The sequence below is a fragment of the Neovison vison genome, chromosome 8 (assembly GCF_020171115.1).
Source record: "Neovison vison isolate M4711 chromosome 8, ASM_NN_V1, whole genome shotgun sequence".
Taxonomy (NCBI): domain Eukaryota; kingdom Metazoa; phylum Chordata; class Mammalia; order Carnivora; family Mustelidae; genus Neogale; species Neogale vison.
In genome coordinates this window covers 25,869,840-25,884,353 of record NC_058098.1, presented here as the reverse complement: position 1 = coordinate 25,884,353, position 14,514 = coordinate 25,869,840, and the positions used below count along the sequence as shown (strand labels likewise).

The following is a 14,514-nucleotide window of genomic DNA, read 5'->3' as shown; positions in this document are numbered from 1 at the left end:
ATAAAGGAATGAGGCCAGGCAGAGGTGTCTTGAGACTTGGAGGGAGGGGAGAGCCCTGTTGTCTGGAGGGCTCCCCTCCTCACCTGCCTTTCCCCTCCGTTCCAGCTCTTCTCCAAGCTTCAGGCAGTGAAGGCGGAGATCCATGACCTCCAAGAAGAGCACATCAAGGAGCGTCAGGAGCTGGAACAGACTCAGAACGAGCTCACAAGGGAGCTGAAACTCAAGTAAGTTCTGGACCTTTCATGGCACCCTCAGCCACTTGCCAGGTAGTTTGTTGAGTAAGAAACGTGAATCTAAAGGCAGGGCCCCTGCCTACTTCTCCCCACCTTGTCTGTTTTTTGTTTATTCTGAGAAAATCACTTTCTGTCTCTGGGTCCCATCTGTTAAGCAAACGACTTCACCAGATTTCTGAATTTCCTTCCATCCTACCTGCTGGAAGTTTTTAAAGGCTCCAGCCTCTATTGATAAGAGGGAATCTTTCTTAACTACAATTTTCTGAGTGGTTTAATGAACATCCAAATGCCCCCCAACCCAGATTCGTTGATAAACTACCTTTTGTCATTGTTCTTTCATAGAAATATTCTAAAATCTCATGTAATATTAACCTCGTGTTATCTTATTCCATGATTATAATGCTGTTTCAAAAAATGCTTTACTGGGGCACCTGGATGGCTCAGTCATGAAGTGTCTGCTTTCGGCTCAGGTCATGATCCCAAGGACCTGGGTTCAAGCCCCGCATCGGGCTCCCTGCTCTGTGGGAAGCCTGCTTCTCCCTCTCCCACTCCTCCTGCTTGTGTTCCCTCTCTTGCGTGCTTGCTTTCTCTGTCAAATAAATAAACAAAAAATCTTTAAGAAAAAGAAAATAAAAAATGTTTTACTGAGATATAATTTACAGACCATATAATTCACCTATTTAAATTAGTATACAAGTCAGTGGGCACCTGGGTGGCTCAGTTGGTTAAGCATCCAGCTCTTGCTTTCAGCTCCGGTCATGATCTTCGGGTTGTGAACTTGTGTCCCATGTCAGGCTCCCCACTGGGCACAGAGCCTGCTTAAGATTCTTTCTTCCTTTGCCCCTCCCTGCCCCATAAATTAAATAAATAGGTAAACAAATAAATATACAAGTCAGTTTTAAAAACATGTATTTGGGGGCGTCTGGGTGGCTCAGTGGTTTAAGCCTCTGCCTTCAGCTCAGGTCATGATCTCAGGGTCCTGGGATCGAGCCCTGCATTGGGCTCTCTGCTCAGTGGAGAGCCTGCTTCCCCTCTCTCTCTGCCTGCCTCTCTGCCTACTTGTGGTCTCTCTCTCTGTGTCAAATAAATAAATGAAAATCTTTAAAAAACAAACAAAACATATTTATAAAGTTGTAAAGCCATCACCACAATCTGATCTTTTAATTTTAATTTTAATTTTTCTATTTTTTAAAGATTTTATTTATTTATTTGACAAAGAGAGAACACAAGGGCACAAGCAGGGGGGAGTGGCAGGCAGAGGGAGGGAGAAGCAGGTTCCCTTCTTAACAAAGAGCTCAGTGCAGGACTTGATCTCAGGACCCCGGCATCATGACCTGAGCTGAAGGTGGACACTTAACCAACGAGCCACCCAGGCATCTCTACCACAATCTGATTTTAGAACATTTTTTGTGTCTCCCCGCCCCCCTCAAAGAAACCCTGTACCAGTGAGCAGTCATTCGTATTACCCACCCCCCCTTCCAGCACTAAGTATCTACTAATCTACTTTCTGTCTCTATAAATTTGTCTATTCTGGACATTTCATATAAATGGAATCGTATAACATGGCCTTCTGTGACTGGTTTCTGTCGATTAACATGATGCTTCCAAGGATCCTCCATGTTGTAACATGTAAGGACTTCATTCTTTTTTATGGCTGAATAATACTGGGTTTTATGGATATACCATATAATTAATTCATTTATCATTTGATGGACATTTAGGTTGTTTCCTCTCTTTGGCTATTATCAATAATGTTGCTGTGAACCTTCATGTACAAGTTTTTAAATGGATGTGTTTTCATTTCTCTGGGATATATATACCTAGGAGTGGAATTGCTTAGGTCATATGGTAACTCGGTATTTAAGTTTTGGAGGAATTGCCAACCTGTTTTCCAAAATGGCTGGATCATTTTATATTTCCACCACGAATTTTTTCACGTCCTGTTGACACTTGCAACTGTCTGTCCTTTTATTATAGCCTTCCTCATGGGTATGAAGGCTCTCATTGTGGTTTTGCTTTGCATTTCTCTAATGACTCATGATGGAATGTCTTTTCATGTGTTCTTGTACCATTTGCATATCTCCTTTGGAGAAATGTCTGTTCAAATCCTCAGCCCATTTAAAAATTGGGTAATTTATTGGGTCTTTTTATTATTGAGTTGTAAGAGTTCTTTGTATATTCTGGAGACGAGTCTCTTATCAGACACATGATTTGTAGATATTTTCTCAAATTCTGTGGGTTGTCTTTTCACTTTCTTTGTGGTATTTTGTTTGCAGCACAAAAGATTTTAATTCTGAAGTAGTCCAATTTATATATAGTTTCTTTTGTTGCTTAAATTTTTGGTATTATATCTAAATTTTCCTGTTCTGGATATTGCATATTAATTTCTAATGGAATAATGTGGCCACTGGTGGTTGACTTTTTTCATTTAGTGTAATATAGTGTTTTCAAGGGTCATACATGTTGTAGCACATATCAATATTTCATTCCTTTTTTTTTTAATATTTTTTTTATTTGACAGAGAGAGATTACAAGTAGGCCGGCAGAGAGAGAGGGGGAAGCAGGCTCCCTGCTGAGTAGAAAGCCAGACGCAAGGCCGGATCCCAGGACCCTGGGATCATGACCTGAGCTGAAAGCAGAGGCTTAACCCACTGAGCCACCCAAGTGCCCCAATATTTCATTCTTTTTTTGTGGTTGAATAATATTGTATTGTATGACTATACCACATTTTATGTATCCATTCATCAGTTAATGGACCTTTGGGTTATTTCTATTAGCTATTATGAATAATACTGCTATGAACATTTGTGTACAAGTTTTATTTTATTTTATTTTTTAAAATTTTATTTGTTTGTTTGACGGAGAGAGACACAGCGAGAGAGGAAACATAAGCAGGGAGAGTGGGAAAGGGAGAAGTAGGCTTTGTACTGAGTAGGGAGCCTGATGTGGGGCTCGATCCCAGGACCCTGGGATCATGACCTGAGCCAAAGGCAGACACTTTACAACTGAGCCACTCAGGCATCCCTGTGTACAAGTTTTTTTCTGGACTTCTGTTTTCAGTTTTCTTAGGCTATCTTAGAGTCTTAAAGTTTGAGGTCTTACATTTAGGTCTGTGATTCATTTTGAGTTAACTTTTGTATATGGTCTGAAGTACAGTTCCAAGTGCATTCTGTTGCATGTTGGATATCCAGTTGTCCCAGCACCATTTGTTGAAAGGGTCTTCTCTCATTGTCTTTGCACCTTATCAATTATAAATGGAAGGGTTTATTTCTGAACTCTCAATATTGTTCCATTGATCTGTTTGTCTTTATGCCAATACCACGCTGTCTTGACTACTTACTACAGCTGTGTAATAAGTTTTGAAATGAGGAAGTATGAGTCCTCCAATTTTGTTGATCTTTTTCAAGATAGTTTTTGGCTATTTGGGGTTTCTTGCATTTCCATATACATTTTAAGGTCAGCTTGTCAATTTCTGTGAAAAAGCCAGCTGGGATTTTGTTAGGGACTGTGTTCAATCTATAGATCCAATTGGAGAGTACTGTCATCTTAACAGTTAAGTGTTTTGGTCCATGAACATGGGATGGGATGTCTCTTTATTTTTTTAGATCTTCTCTAATTTTTGTCAAGAATGTTTTGTAGTTTTCAATAGCCAAGTCTTTGCACTTCTTTTGTTAAATATATACCTAAGTGGTTTTTTTGCAATTGTATATGGAATTGTTTTTCTTAGTTTTATTTTCAGAATATTTATTGCTAGTGTATAGAATCACAGTTGATTTTTGTATACACAATTATATCTTTCCACCTAACAAAATTAGTGTTGTTTCTTACTATTATTTCATACCTTGCCCATATTCGGATTTTATGGGTTTGTTCATATTAATATCTATATGAAGACCACATATTGCATTTAGTTATTATTTCTCTTCAGCTTATTTTAATCTGGAGCAATCCCTTTTCCTTTTAAAAACTTTTTTTGCAGTTGACTTTTTGAAAAGCGAGGTCAGCCTCTTGAAGCGTCTCACAGTCTGGATTTAACTGAAAGGTTTAATTGAAAGCTAGTTCAAAGCACTGGTTCTCAACCTTGGCTGCTCACTGAAATCATAGGAGGAGTTTTAAAAAGGCTCCACCCCAGAGATTTTGACTTAATTGGTCCTTCAACTTTAGCAGGCACCAGATCATCTGAAGGGTTTGTTAAGTGCAGATTACTGGGTCCCAAACCCAGAGAATCTGATTCAGTTTATCGGGCATGGAGCCTGAGAATTTGCATTTCTAGAGGATTCCAGTTGTTGCTCCTATTGGTTCTGTGAACACTTTGAGAACCATTGGTCTCTCATGAGGTCTGGGCAAGATATTTTTCAGAACTCTGTAAGTGGTATTAACATGCAGCCTGGCTTAAGAACCACTGAGTTAACAGTTTTAACCAACAGTAATTTGTCTGAAATTATTATTTCACTAGGGGTTACATAATACTGTTTTTCTCTATCAGTCCTTCCACAATATTTACTGAAATTTTGCTTTTTTTTTTTTTAAGATATTATTTATTTGACAGAGACAGACACAGTGAGAGAAGGAACACAAGCAGGGGAAGTGGGAGAGGGAGAAGCAGGCTTCCTGCTGAGTAGGGAGCCCGATGCTGGCTCGATCCCAGGACCCTGGGATCATGACCTGAGGATTTAACAACTGAGCCACCCATGCGTCCCTTCTTTTCTTTTCTTTTTTTTTTAAAGTAATTTCTACACCCAATGTGGGGCTTGAACTCACAACCCTGAGATCAAGAGTCACATGCTCTGCGGACTGAGCCAGCCAGATACCTCTAGCTAGAATTTTTCTTCAAAGAACTCTTCAGAGGGATTCTTTTAATGACCAAGTTTTAAATTTGGAAGGAGCTTTTATAATTAAAGGTATCCTCTTTCTAGGTATGTATACCTAGGAAAAAAAAAAAAAACAGAACAAAATATGCCAAAATATTAATAATAGCTATCTCTGGATAGTGAATGTAGTTGTATTTTTTACATTTCCTGCTGTATAAATAGGACTTTTTTTTTTTTTTTAAAGATTTTTATTTATTTATTTGACAGAGAGAGATTACAAGTAGGCAGAGAGGCAGGCAGAGAGAGAGAGAGGAGGAAGCAGGCTCCCTGCAGAGCAGAGAGCCCGATGCGGGACCCGATCCCAGGACCCTGAGATCATGACCTGAGCCGAAGGCAGCGCCTTAACCCACTGAGCCACCCAGTGGATTTTAGGACTTTTAAAATCAGAAAAAAGCGGGGCGCCTGGGTGGCTCAGTGGGTTAAGCCGCTGCCTTCGGCTCAGGTCATGATCTCAAGGTCCTGGGATCGAGCCCCGCATCAGGCTCTCTGCTCAGCAGGGAGCCTGCTTGCCTCTCTCTCTCTCTCTCTCTCTCTCTCTCTGCCTGCCTCTCTGTCAACTTGTGATCTCTGTCTGTCAAATAAACAAATAAAAATCTTTAAAAAAAAATCAGAAAAAAGCAAATATATGTCATAAAAATAATTTCTTAAATGTTTTAAATAAAATAAGTAGAAAATTTCATCTCTCTGAAATATTTTTCCCCTAGGGAAGCCATTTTCATGGCTTTAGCTCTTATTTATATTTTTTGAATAAACAGTGAGTCAGCCTCTTTCTCATAGTCGGTACCCTACATGTCACTGGTGTTTGTTGTGTGTCTTTCGCACTTTAACACCCCTTTGGCATTGTTCTGTCCTGAGGCTTTGAAAGCGTGAACGCAGAGATGTGGGACAGCTGTCACCATGGAGAGACACAACCCAGTGGGTTCCAGTTTCATTGTTTGCTGTGTTCCCCAGCACTTCTCAGGCTGAGACTCTTCTCGGGAATGGTCCTTTATTCTCAGTGGTCTAAGGGGACTGAAATCCACTCAGTCTTGTCTTTTGTCCTGGCGACTAGCGTGGGAAGTTTTCTAGCTTCGCCAACAATCCATGGGATTGGAAAAAGACCGTTTCACTTCTAATCTCTTTTTAGCATTTTGGAAATTAACGTGCTAGGTTGGGGGGTACCAATGGCCCCTTAAGAGACACTTCAGTTAGTGCGTTTGCACTCTGGTATAGGCCAGGCATGGCCACTTTTCTTCAGTCCATTCTTCTCCTCGAGCTGCTCCTCTTTGGCCAGAAGTGACCTCCCTAGAGTCTTGGGGCGGCCCGTTGTCAGCATCTGTCATATCTAAGAGGGCCACACCATTACCTCTCTGTCTCAGGCAGGGACTAAGCGTCATTCCTGTCCGTACCCCAGCTCTCTGCCCAATGGCTGGCCTGCAGGGCCTGCCCAGGAGGTACTTGTGGAGTGGCTTGACTCTTATCCAATGACTCCCACATGTCGGATAGCCAGTACCAGCTGTCTTCTTTGTCCACCTGTGTTCATTCATGATTGTGTGCTCTTACAGGCATCTTATTATAGAAAACTTCATCCCTCTGGAAGAAAAAAGTAAAATCATGAATAGATCCTTCTTCGATGAAGAGGAAGATCATTGGAAATTACATCCTATAACCAGACTGGAGTAAGTCACTATTCATTTTAATGTGGGGAAGAGGGAGAAAAAATGGATAAGCTGGACTTGGCCCAAGGGGTATAGTAGGGTGGTGCTGTTAGGAATTGGGGGACTATCACAGTGAATTCATGTCCTTTCCCAAGTTCCTGCATTCGCGCTTCCTCAGCTGTCATGGGAAGCATGCTAGGCCAAAGGGGGCAGTACCTGGGTAGGTGTCATATTGTATGGCCGTCTGATGCAGCATTGATTTCCAGTCTACTTCTGGGTCTTGCTAGAATAGTGGAAAACGTTCTGCTAAGGATGTGGGGGTGGGGAACACTGACAGCTATGTCTTACGCCTGCCATCTGAGAACTGGGTGATTACACCAGTCCCTTACAGCTTAAGAGATGCATGATGTCCACATTTGAATCAGAATGTGACTCAGAAAATATAAGCAGTTCCTGTCCCATTCACATGGTAGCCCTTAGTCCCGGGAGTTACTAGGTTCAGGCCTATTTAGATAGGCTCAGTGTCTTCTGAGAGCTGGTTCCACAGGACTGTCCTGGGACTGTGGAACACACTCCAGCCAGGGCTTTAACCACTGCAGTCCATTTCCAGGAATCAGCAGATGATGAAGCGACCAGTCTCAGCTGTGGGGTATAAGAGACCGTTGAGCCAACACGCAAGAATGTCCATGATGATTCGTCCAGAGGCCCGATATCGGGTGAGAAGACTGTCCTTGTCTTTCTCTCCTATCTCTTTTCAGGGAGTTTAGGTATATGTAAAGCCTCAGGCACTTTTCTGCAAAGTCACAGAGTATGTGTCCTGACTCTTTCCAGGGGTTCCTGAGGACATTTATATTAACATAATAATTATAATTGATAATAAACATACTAAGTAAAGAACAAATAAAAAGAACAAATAATTATGAATAAGAAGGCAAAGTAGAATGAGATTTAGAAAATTAGCCTACAGAAGGAGGAGAGTACAAACATACTGTCAGTAATGGCCAAGAATCATCATCACCACAAAGCCTGAAAATGGAATGCAGATGTGCAATGACGGGAGATGGAGATGAGTTATAGAACCTTCGGTACTTCCGTTTAACAGGATGTGGGTCTGTCAGGTAGTTATTTCAAGTGACATAATTGAGGACTTTTTAAATGACCCAAACATATTTTGCAATAATCCCACTGTACGAACTGCTACACATAAGCACTTGCTATATGCCGGGCATGTACTCAGCGCTTCTTGGCTTCCTCTAATTGAACGCTCCCACGTCTTCTCTGCCGTAGGTCCCATGGCTTAGTAGGTAGCTGGTAAGTGGATGGACCAGGAGACACAACGTATTGTTAAGTTATAAAACAACTGGTACTGAAAGTTTACGTATGAATTAAATACATGGACTGGTTATCTCTGGTTCATGGAAGTGCACTCAATTTAATTTGCCTTCTTTTTGCTTATCTGTATTTTATATCAGCAGGGAGCCTGTATCATTGATATCAAGATACAAGATACAAGCCTGTATCTTGAAAATTTTAAATTGTTTTTGAGTCTCCCTTAGCTGCCAGAGCAAAACAGATTGGGATTAATTAGTTGCTCAGGTGCTGTTCTTCCTGTTGCTGAGTTATTTAAAATAAAGGAAACAAAAGCAAAAAAGCTACATTAGGTGGGGTTTTCTGTAGTAGAAGGTGAATAATGTATCTGTGTCCTCAGAAGCATTTTCCTAGCAGTTTCAGAGGGTGCATCTCTTGCCCATTATTTCAGGTCTCAAAACTAGAACATGATTTCAAAGCCTTCAAATCAGAACGTGTGGGTTTCCAAGGGGCTAACCTGATACAAAGGTAGAATTTAAAGCAGCGGCTTTCAGATGTTTTTAGCAACGGACACACTCCATTAAGAGAAAATTTAAGCAATGTCTCGGTATATAAAATTGATTGATGGAGCCACTCCATCTCCCCACCTTCTCCCCGCAGTGGCCCTCCTGCCCCCTCTGGAGTTCTGGGGCTTAAACTCTACTGGGTAGGAGGAGCTGAAGGACGAGATGTGTACCGTAGGTGTTCTTCCCTCTACACACTCATTTCAGCATGTAGGACCCAGGGAAAGGACCCACCACAGGCTGTCAGGTAAAGGAATCCAGCCACAAGGCCAGTTATGAGGTAGGGCTGGGTATGATAAAAGATAAAATATGGTTACAAGACACACACTGCCACACACCTTCCACATATATACTACCTGCCTGCCTCCTTCCCTCAGCAACCAAAATGTTCATCAGAGCCGCTGTGGGTGATGAGGTTATCAGTAATTACCCTCTTCTTCTTTATACCTTTTTTTATTTTCACATTGTCTGCAGTAAATGGATTCTGCTTATTATTTTTCCCTGCTTATTCCCCTTAGAGTATAATATATGTTCATTGTTTAAAAAAACATTTTTTTAAGGAAATAGAGGAAAGCCCAGAGAAAAAGATAAAAACATCTGTGTCCTCACCAGGAAAAAAGTTATAAATCTGTGTCATTACAGACTCTTGGTAGGCTCCTAGTAGCAAGACATGTGCAGTTCTGTCTTTCGGAGGGGGGCAGGATCGCTTGTAGGCTCTGTGTCTGATCGGAGGCCGGCCTCCCTGGTTATGGCTGTGCTTCTGCAGGCAGAGAACATCGTGCTGTTAGAGCTGGACATGCCCAGCCGAACCACCAGAGACTACGAGGGCCCTGCTATCGCTCCCAAAGTCCAGGCTGCACTGGATGCAGCCCTGCAGGACGAAGATGAGATACAGGTGGATGCATCATCCTTTGAAAGCACAACAAATAAGAAGTCCAAGGCCAGGTGAGTGGCTTTTGATGACCTGCAGTTAAACAGAACATGCTCGAACAAGGACAAACAAAGGTAGAGGTTTATCATGGAATGCTTTACAGAACACACCAGAAAATGCTGCCATATTACTCCTAGGTTTGTTCATTTATTCCACAAATATTTATGGCCCAGTCAAGTGTTGTGAACACCAGAATGGCTAAGGAATGTGTGTTCCCGTGAACTAGGGGACAGTTCTTTGGTCCCTGCCAGGTACTAGGCGGTTGTCAGTCCTTTGACAGAATGATCTTACTGTTTTCTGCAAAAACTTATGAGATAAATGTTATCATTAATCCCATTTATAAAATCTATAAAATAAGAAGACTGAGTCTTAGAGAATTTGAGAAAGTAGCCAAGTTTAAGGAAGTAAGTACAGAGCCAGGGTTCAAACCTAGGTGTGTCTGAATCCACAGCCCAGACTCCGAGCCTCACTGCTGAATTTGCCTCATTTAAATGACCTGTAAAATAACCAAGTACTTAATTTGGTGCTAAATTAGAAGTTCTGTCTTATTAAATTTTGGACTAGAGGCTTAAGGACAACAAATAGGTGAAAACCAAAAATGGAAGAAATTCCACCTGCAAACAGTACTTTTTACCAGAAAAGACAATCAAGATCTGATGTAAATGGAAGAACAGTTGCCAAGAAGCAGGTCCCTTCCCTGAGGTGTCACGCCTTGGTTGGCTGGTCACGTTGGCCATGCACAGAGGGGTCAGGCTGTGCTGGTCTGGTGGTTTTACGGTGGAAAGTGTACTGGCGTTCGGGCCATTGAGGAAAGGCTAAGGCTACTTGGTGAGAAAGGAGTCTGATCTGTGTCAGGGACAGAGACGGGACATGACATGTAAACATGTGCTTGACTTTTGCAGGCCTAAAAGCGGAAGGAAGTCGGGATCCTCCTCCTCTTCCTCAGGAACCCCTGCATCTCAGCTTTATCCACAGTCTCGAGGACTGGTTCCCAAGTAAAGCCAGTTCCTCCTCTCCCAGGGTGTAAATAGCATTTGCCTTCTGAGAGAAGAGATGAGCAAAAACCTGCAGAGAGGACTTCAAGCCCAAACTCAGAACTGTGCCCCTGGGGAGAAGCAATGGCCTCTTTGCAGATTAACCATCGTAATCTGGTTGAAACGTGCCAGCACTTACCTGGCACGCAGCGACTCTGGGAAATGTCCTTTAATTAGCATCTCAGAACTGCATGGGTAAGGTAAAGTGTGATAGTTGAAGTGGAAAGCAAGGGAATGACCAGTGACCTTGCTTCCCTTCTCCCTTGCCTTCTCCTCTCCCTTCCCCCGCCCTCCCTCCCATTCCCCTCTCCTTATCTAGCCTGTTCTTTGTGCTGGGCTCCTTTCTTGTTGAACAACAGGGCAAAATCAGGAGTCACCTGAGCAGGACCAAGTCTTTGGAGCCTCAGGATAAAATGACAGACTGAAAAGTAAAAGCCCTAGAACTTGAATAGGTGCTTGTTCCTGTAGGTAGAATGAGAATTCTCATTTGGATCCAAGCCCCCGATAGGCTTGATGGGCCTTTGGGATCTGCTGAATAAGGAAATGTTTCCCAAGCACGTTGGAAGCAATAGAAACAACATTCCCGTTGCCTCCTTGGAGAGTTTTAGGGAAACAGCTTCTTTAAAACCTTAAAACCAGGACCATCCTTGTCTAAGACGTAAATCTGTAAGCTGATGCCATGTCCATACACTGTGTCACTTTACTCTTCATTTGTCACCATCTTTCCCCTTGCACACATCCTCTGAGCATCCCTGCCTCAGCCCATCCTCTGCCCGCACAGCTGCTCAGCCATGGGCCTGCTTTATGGGAAGAGGAAGGTTGGGTCTGCTTTCTCTGACCGGACAAGAGTTGGGAGAATGAGACGTACAGTGGCACTTTTGAATTCCCCGTTTTGTTCCCTGTCTGCAAAAGGGTGATAAGGCAGTGCAGACACAGAGATGTGGGACTCGGGGCAGTGGGAGAGGACGATAGAATGGATGGGAACGAAGGCGTCCTGCCTGCCTTCCGCAGGACCCTCACCTGAGGCCAGAACAGCGGCTTGCTGCCGGCAGAGCCAAAGGTGGTGGCCCGGAGTGTCCGTGCAACTGAGTAGGCTCAGAGGAGAGAATTAGAAATTCCCGTTGACATAGACTAGTTTGGTTATTAAGTTTTAGTTCTTTGTATTATTGAAATTCAAAGCTTCATTTTATGTTGGTCCTTAGGTGAATGTTACTCATTTCCCCCCCACAGAGAAGCTCAGAAGTGTGCGTGTGTGTGCAAGCACAGCGGTGCCTGTGTTCTTTGAGTGTGTCCATGTGTGTCTGTAAGAGAGAGACCAAGGACTTGCCCAGTTTTACAAATACACTAATGTGCGGTTATTGCCTTTGTCTGTATTGAAAGCCCACTGAATGACGAATCCAGGCGGGAAGTGCTCCCATGTGAGTGTCTGAGTCCACGAGCCAAGCCTGAGGGCACAATAGGAGTCCCCAGGTCTGCCACCCTGGTGCACCTTGCTGGCACGGTGCCCCAGGAAGATGGCGACTCAGGTGGGCCTTGAGTTATATTTTAACTCAGCTGCTGAGTTCCCAGGGCACATTTCTGGATCAGAACCCGTGGGAAAGAGGAGGTACCAAGTGCAATGTCTTAGCATTCTACAAATGGAGATCTGGCATCTGGCCCCTTATCTCCTTTTTAGTTACTGTTCTTTCTGAAACCTGGGGCCCTTTGCAGCAATTCCCAGAGCATAATGGAGCCTTTCTTCATCTTCCTTGGGATCAGACCCTGCTTCTTATTTATTAAGAATTTACCTGTTTGAGTGAGAACCAAATGATGAGGTGGGTAGTCTGAGATGCTTATCTGCCAGCTACACCTGTCTCTTGCACCACATTCCCTCAAAGCTAGTCCGAATCCCATAGGCTGAAAATATTCACCTAGCATATCTGAGAACTGAACACTGCAGATAACACTGTACCTTAATACTGATATCTCGAGGTGGCTGTTCTGAGCAAGGGTGGTTGAGTGACCGTGGAACTTTTCTAAGAGGGCGAAGAAAGAAAGCCAAGTGGGCAGGCAGGATTATTAAAACAAGCTTGCCTTACGCACAGCCGTGTTCGTCTGGCAGTCTGTGAGCCCAGGTAGAACAGCTGTGAGGAGGTGGAGCTGTCCGTCCCCAAACAGTCTCTGGTGCTTTTCTTCTCTCAAAATGGATCCGATAAATATTTGAGTAGAGCAGACAGGAGCATGTCTCACTGCTACCAGAAAGCTGCTGCTTTGGGCTCTGAATTGAGCCAAACACGTGGAGGACCGACCTGGTTTTCATGTCTATAGTCATGCTAGAATGTTCCAAGCCGTCTGGGGGTCTTCATGCAAGAGCAGCTAGTGAAGTCTGGAAGCAAGTCTGAACAGGATCTAAGATCATCTGGGAGAAGGAGTTTGAGACTGTGTACGACCCTTATTAAGCCCCTTTTTGCTCTGATCAGTAAGAATGTATCTGGCTTCCTGTTTGAAAGTCACATGTCTCCCAGATCCCTGGATTCAGAACCCAAGGACACAAATCATAGGCATGAAGCACTTTCTTAAGACTCTGACCTAACATTGGATTGTTCCCCGTCGAATGCCTGCATGCTGCTTGAATTGTACCACTCACACCTCCATGACCAAGGGCGTCAGAGAGTTCTGCAGTTCAGGCCCGGGCCACTCTCTGCTTTTCCTGTCTGACTCTTAAGTCCTCCCTCACTGAATGTAGAATTGTTGCCAAGTTCTTGAGAAGCGTCAATTCCCCGCTAACATGGGATATCAGTTCTGCCTCACATTTCCGTATGGTCCAGGCTCATCGCAAACAACACCTTGGGCCATCTCAGCACCATCAGTGGATGAAAATGGGGCTATTAATAAGCCCTAAAAGCCATAATCAAAATGCTCAGAGGGAACTGGATAAGGACAGTGGGCCTGGCTGTTGCTACTGCACATGGTTTTGTCCAGTACTATTTGGCAATCTGCCCCCTCTCACCCCGCCCTTGTTTTCTTGAATGAAATGCTTTTGAGGTTGTTTATGAAGGGAGTAATCCTGGGGCAGGCAAGGGGCAGTGGGCTTTATGGCTCTTCGGAGTTATTGTTGATCTTGACCTTCTCTTTGGCTACCTTTAGACAAAGAATATGCCAATACTTGGGGCTCTAAGTTTTACAGTTGATATTTATTTGTATCATCTCTTTGTCTAGGAATGTAAAAGTGATTCTAAACTAAGATGTGTAATAAAAATCAATCAGATTTATTGTACCTACAAAAAGGTGTCCTCATAAATGACTAATGCTTTTGAAAATGACATGCTCATGGCCAACACACTGCCACTCTCTTTAAAAACATTTAAACTTCCAGGGAAAGGAGGGTGGGAATAGAAAATGAAGACTGAGTTGGAAGGCTGGCATTTAAAAAAAAAAAAAAAAAGATAGCAACAAGGTAAAGGGACATAAAATGAAGAAAGAGCAACAAATAAGTGTTTCTCATGTTTTTCTACAGAGGTTTTCCACAGGTAGACCTGGGTATCAGGTGTGGCATTTCTTTGAACTTCTTTTGTTTTGGGTTCAAAATTTCTTTTAAGTTCATTTCATATTCTACTTTAAAATGTGTCCCTTTTTTAACACAAAAATATATGATGTTACTTACCATCAGGTAAAAAAGGAAATAACCGGAAATAGGCCACATGCTGCTCTCATGGTCTCCCATACGCCCAGGGCTTTTGGTCTGTCCCCTTGGGGGCTTGAGAAGAACAGGCACAGACCCTGGACTCTGAGCTGGGTTTGAGTTCTGATTCTGTTTGCTTTCTATTATGTGACTATGAGGAATTCAGTTTACCTCTCGGAACCTTGGTGTCCTTGTCTATAAAATGGGACAGTAATCCCCACCTCACAGGGCCATTGTGAAGATTAATAATGTAGTTAAACCAACAGCACACAAGTG

The 14,514-nt window shown here is 43.1% G+C and overlaps 1 protein-coding gene across 1 annotated transcript in view; it reads left to right on the top strand.

Moving 5' to 3' along the window:
- The window catches only part of KIF3B (kinesin family member 3B), a 45,193-nt gene extending 31,350 nt beyond the window's left edge, over nucleotides 1–13,843 (top strand). Inside the window, exons 5-9 of the mRNA XM_044263260.1 lie at nucleotides 106–224; nucleotides 6,649–6,762; nucleotides 7,352–7,457; nucleotides 9,379–9,557; nucleotides 10,446–13,843. Coding sequence (XP_044119195.1) covers nucleotides 106–224; nucleotides 6,649–6,762; nucleotides 7,352–7,457; nucleotides 9,379–9,557; nucleotides 10,446–10,542 — 615 coding nt within the window. The 3' untranslated portion in view covers nucleotides 10,543–13,843. The remainder of the gene's footprint in view (nucleotides 1–105; nucleotides 225–6,648; nucleotides 6,763–7,351; nucleotides 7,458–9,378; nucleotides 9,558–10,445) is intronic.
- Nucleotides 13,844–14,514: the final 671 nt, after the last annotated feature.